The sequence below is a fragment of the Corythoichthys intestinalis genome, chromosome 12 (genome assembly GCF_030265065.1).
Source record: "Corythoichthys intestinalis isolate RoL2023-P3 chromosome 12, ASM3026506v1, whole genome shotgun sequence".
In the NCBI taxonomy this organism is placed as follows: domain Eukaryota; kingdom Metazoa; phylum Chordata; class Actinopteri; order Syngnathiformes; family Syngnathidae; genus Corythoichthys; species Corythoichthys intestinalis.
The window spans coordinates 22,174,329-22,179,706 of NC_080406.1; the positions used below are offsets into that span (position 1 = coordinate 22,174,329).

General features: G+C 35.8%; 1 protein-coding gene across 1 annotated transcript; it reads right to left on the reverse strand.

The window, feature by feature from the left end:
- Window positions 1–1,052: 1,052 nt before the first annotated feature.
- On the reverse strand, window positions 1,053–2,684 carry gcgb (glucagon b). The gene is made up of 4 exons (XM_057851449.1): window positions 2,606–2,684; window positions 2,430–2,529; window positions 1,634–1,789; window positions 1,053–1,196 (listed from the first exon to the last, which is right to left on the reverse strand). The coding sequence occupies exons 2-4, from the start codon at window positions 2,516–2,518 to the stop codon at window positions 1,076–1,078; spliced, it is 366 nt and encodes a 121-aa protein (XP_057707432.1). The 5' UTR covers window positions 2,519–2,529; window positions 2,606–2,684; the 3' UTR covers window positions 1,053–1,075.
- Between the last annotated feature and the right edge of the window lie 2,694 nt (window positions 2,685–5,378).

Consider the following 5,378-nt stretch of genomic DNA (forward strand, 5'->3'; position numbering starts at 1 on the left):
GATTGACGTGATTTCCCTTTTCTTAGCTTTCATTATAAATGGAAAAATCATGTCTGGGGAATAGAAATAAACGTGATGAAATATGAATATCATTGAATGGTGTGGTTGAGAAACTGTAAATATGATTTTTAAAAAAAATGCACATGCAATTATAATATAATTCCACTTTATGTAATTACAGGACAATACGATGCATGCATTTAAAACAGTTTGCTTGTTAAAAAAAAAAAAAAAAACATGATACAAAATAACAAGTTTGATGCCAAAGTATTACTCTGATATTATAAATATCATATTGTTAAGGTCTTGGAATTATCTCTCAATAAAAATATTTCTTTGGTGCAAAGATGCCACACTAGTTTTCTCTATCAATAAAGTTCTAAACTCATTTTAGCATAGTGCCTTTGCACCAACATCCCACAAGATGGTGCTAAGGCACAACTTGAGTCGCCGTAAAGCTCCTCAACTCACTTGAACACAATTCATTGAAACCAAAATTTCACAGGTTGATGCCAAAGCACTATATTTACCTCAATTTAGCTCCTGAACACACGTTATCAGAGTTGATTGGAATAAAGACGTTATAGGTGATGTCATATAACTACTTTTATCTTGATGAATCTACTTCTCTCACTTTAACATAGTTCCTTGGCATCAATATGCCACAAAGCACTAAAATACTATTTTTTTCATGTAGCATGATTTTTTTTAGAGCTCTGTAAAATACCTAAATATTTCTTTTCATGTAAAAATCTTGCATAAACACAAAATACACACACAAATGACAATTATATGTAGATGATCAACCTTTATAATGTAATTTACACATATCAAATAATCATGTTGCACTCTGAGTCCATTTGAAAAGTGGTAAATGCTTGATTGTCACATTCCTAATTAATTTAATGTTTGCATGAATGAAGCCAACATTTTGATTCAAAGGGTTCTCGCACCTGATGCTAAAATAATGATGATAAGAATAAGACAACAACCAAGTGAGAAGGATGGTACACTTTGTGAAATATTTAATGATTGCACAGAGTCAGTTGTGGGGCGGCGTGGGAGGGTTTTGCATCTACTGCTGTCTGCCTCGTCCGGCCTTCAGCCAGCTGACGAACTCCTTAGCCGCCTGCTCCTGCAGGTACGAGCTCATGTCGCTGGTGTACGTGCCGTCTGCGTGGCGCCGAATTACACTTCTGGTGAACATGGGCATGCAGTTACTTATATGCGCTTGAACGTAGGTTACAGAATGACCTTTTGACCTGATTTTGTACTTGTACCAAATTATTTAGACAGATTTGCATAAAATATGCTAACATGGATAAACGACAAATCATACTCTTCAACATATCGTGAGTGTAAGAAAACACTTAAACATTTTCATTATTATTTGCATTGCATGAAGCAGCATGTAAGTACTTATATTTAATTTACTTACAAATTCCACACATGCTAATATAAATTTTATCACCAACTTGCATTCCTAAACATTGTGTTCAGAATTAACATTGGGAATAAGAGTAATAAAATGCATGCTAGAAAGGGCTAGAACACTGCCCTGGAGTGTCTCTGCTTCGTCCCCCTAACATGAAAACTGCAAGTGGTATGACTCGACGTGAAAATGGGTGCTCACCCGTTTCGTTTTGAGTTCTTAAGCCACTGGACGAAGTCTTGAGCTCTTCTCGTTTCCAGGTATTTGCTATAGTCGTTGGAAAATGTTCCCTCTGAATGTCTCTTCACGTTGGAGATCTCGAGAGGTTCACTCGAAACCGAGTTCTCACTTAAAAGCCTGGAAAAAGGAAGATGATGCCACTGCAGGTAACTGAGTTTTCTTTTTGGACAATCCAGTTGAGTTCAGCAGTGTGTGTTGTTCACCAGTAAATTATAAAATACATTCACAATGCATACTGTAATTTCACTTGTATATGAGTAACCATTTATTTATTATTAATGTTTAAAATTATTCCCAATTGAGCTTATTTTTTAAGCATCACCCAAAAAAGTTTGACTCCTAGAAAGACTTTTAGATAATGTAATTATTTGTTTTCTTAAATTGAGCTTATTTTTTAAACGTCACCAAAAAAATAAGGTTGACATCTAGAAAGACTTTTAGATAATTTAATTATTTGTTTTCTTAAATATATGTACACAAATGCATTTATGAACCATGAGTTTTACACCTTTTCTTAAAAAGACACACAACATGAGTACCATGAAGATAAAATCAAGTGACCTATTCCAGCCTATTAAAAAACAAAGCAAAAAACAAAACAAAACACAATGCCGGATTTGTATATGATGTACATCCTCGTTGTATTTAATTATTGTCCGCATAATGATTTCTAAATTGAAAAATGTGAAGAGTGAAGTCAGTTCAAAACATCAAATTTAATGCAAACATATCATAAAGTACAGTGAGCTGTCCTTACATTGAGTTTGTATGGTGGTCAGGCACCTGCCAGCTGCTTTGGATGATGATGAGGAGCAGGAGTCCAGCCAAAGAATGAGCGTGTTCCATCTTCTACGTTTCTGTTGCAAGTAAATTCACAGGTAGAACAAACATTCTTTTCATATCTGCTCTGATTAGAAAGCAACAAACACTCACCAGTGGCCTCAATGTCTGACAAGGTTTTTGGTATTTGCGTAGATGGGGCCCTTCTTCTTCTTGTCGTGACGTCCGGATGTGTTTCATGGCCGACTCTTGGTGCGCTCAGTCTTATATAGTGGCGAGCAGGCGCTCTCCCAGGTGACTCTTCCGTCACTGGAACCTCAACATTCTCGCTTTCACGCTCCGTCCATTAATCAGCTTCTGTCTCATTGAATCTATTTGACTCCGACAAACACCACGGGTGCGACATGTGGTCAGTAAAAGGCTCCAATCCTCTTAGGTACATTGAGATCAATCGTGCGACTATTTCGTTGGAAAAACACTGGTCAGTTATGATCAGCTGTGGGGATACAACTTAGGGGTATACCGTAATTTTCAAACTATAATAGGCTACTTTTTCCCCTCATTTAGAATCCTGCGGCTTATAGTGCAGCGTGGCTTATTCGTTATTTTTTTTGGCTTAATAGGCAACACTTTGACAGCGGCGTCCTAACACTGCCATAAGACTAATAATTATGGCATGACACTATCATAGGCATTAATAAATGCTTATGACAGATGTCATTAAGTGTCAAATTATGTCACCAACTCCATTCATGTCCAGCTCGGATCTTTTACATCCATTCAAAAGTGAGATAATTTGCCGGATGTCACAAGCTTTCATTAATGCTCATGGCAGTGTCATGTCATAATTATGATGGTCTTATGATAGTCTGATGGCGCCACTGTCAAAGTGTTACCAAATACCATAACTAGCAATTAATGAAACAACTGGAACAGTAACTGAAGAAATAATTAGCACAGAACATGAATTTTGATTGTTATTTACATCTGTAGCGCTGCAATTCATGCTAGGAGGCATGTTGGACGACAACAGTGTTGACAGCAGGTGGCAGTAGAGGTTGACTGCCTCCCCCAAGGGAGCAGTGATGGCCAAATGATGCTTTGAACCAATTGGCTGCAAAGCTTCATTTGGTGTTATGACAGTCTTATGATGCCGCTGTCAAATAAAGTGCTATCGGTTAATATCTTTTTGTGTAAATATCCCATAACACAGTGAGGACAGCTGTGTCTTATAGTCCAGTGCGGCTTATCTATGAACAAATGGCGTTTTCGTATCCAATTTGGTGGGTGGCGGCTTGAAGTCAGGTGTGCCTTATAGTCTGAAAATTACGGTAAATCACCAATTTCATGACCATACAATATTGATTCTTTGAATGATACAGTACAGTATTAAAAATTCTGAATTTGACTATACTCAAAGGCCTTCAGTGGATTTCTTGAAATCCTTTCCCTTTCATTTCTTAAACAGAGGATCTGAATTGGGTAAAAAAAATAGTTTGGGTTTTTAAAATATATTTATGGCGGAAAACACAGACAAGACTGAAAAAGCAGGTTTTGCTCTTGCACTGCTCTTTAAAAGAAACTGCTGTATTTTAAGCCAAAACAACTGTTGTATTTGGTAGAATAATATCTCTATATGCTGCAAGAGCAGATTCATTGTGCATTAAGCCCCCGAACTATTTTTAATTTGTCCGTTTTACCCCGGAAACCCCCATTTATAGATGTCGCGCAACTGCTTTTGTTTCAACCCAGCCATAAAACGAAGGTAATTCATAATATTTATTATTCAAAATGTCAGTCAGTTTTTAGTTTAGAATCATTAATTGATGTCTAATATTTCGTTCAACCCAGCCATAAAACGAAGGTAATTAATAATTCTAAACTAAAAACTGACTGACATTTTGAATAATAAATATTATATGAATTATTATTCATTATTCATATTTATTACTCAAAATGTCAGTCAGTTTTTAGTTTAGAATCATTAATTGATGTCTAATATTTCGTAAAAAAAAAAAGACTTAAAAAAAATTATTCACTCGCATATTTTAAACTTTTAAACAAATTATGTCACAATGAAAAAAATGGTGTCAGTAAAAAAGTCACAGATATCAACCTCATAACTATAAAATGTTTAAAAGGGCAAATATATGAAAAGGAAAATCTCGACCACTCCTTGACGCCTGCGATTTCTGCATCGTGACCCTTGTTGTATTACCATGTTTCACCCATAAAATCCCCAAATAATCCAGCTGTGGCCATTCACAGCTGTGTCTTGACACTCAGTGCTACATGCTATATGGAGTTTTTTGATCGAAACAAGGTAAGTGCGCGATAGTATCTCATTAAAAGTCATGGCGTCTTTAATTCTGCTCTTGCGTGCTCTCACCTGCAGTTAGGGTTTTGCTGTTCAAATTTTTTTTTTTAAATTTTTAAATGCCCTCCTGTTTAAATTTTTTCTTCCCCCAGAAAATTGAGATTTTAAGCTTTCTAATGATGTATCAGACATGCATATAAGACAATTTTGAAAGTTGGCCAAATTGGGGGTCTCAGAGCGGAACTTCAAGTCACCTGAGTGTTTTCTGCTATATCTAAATAAGGACAATATCGATCGTATCTATCCAGACAAATTAATTGTTCCACGCATAGCAACAGACTACATTTAGTCCCTCCTCCAAAACGTTTTAGTCTAAATGGTACTGTTAAGCTTTTTGTTTTTTAACAAAAAATTATTTCAAAATTTTGCTGAGACAGCATGACGTTAAATTTGTCACATTGTGATTCATGCTGTTCCCTACTTTTTGTTATGTGCACGTTTTTTTCATTTTTTATTTCTATTTTTTTAAAGTTGTTTAGCAGTCCAACGTAACAGCTGTCAAACAGAAAGCGACAGGAATATGACTGCAGTTTCATTACAATTTCTTTA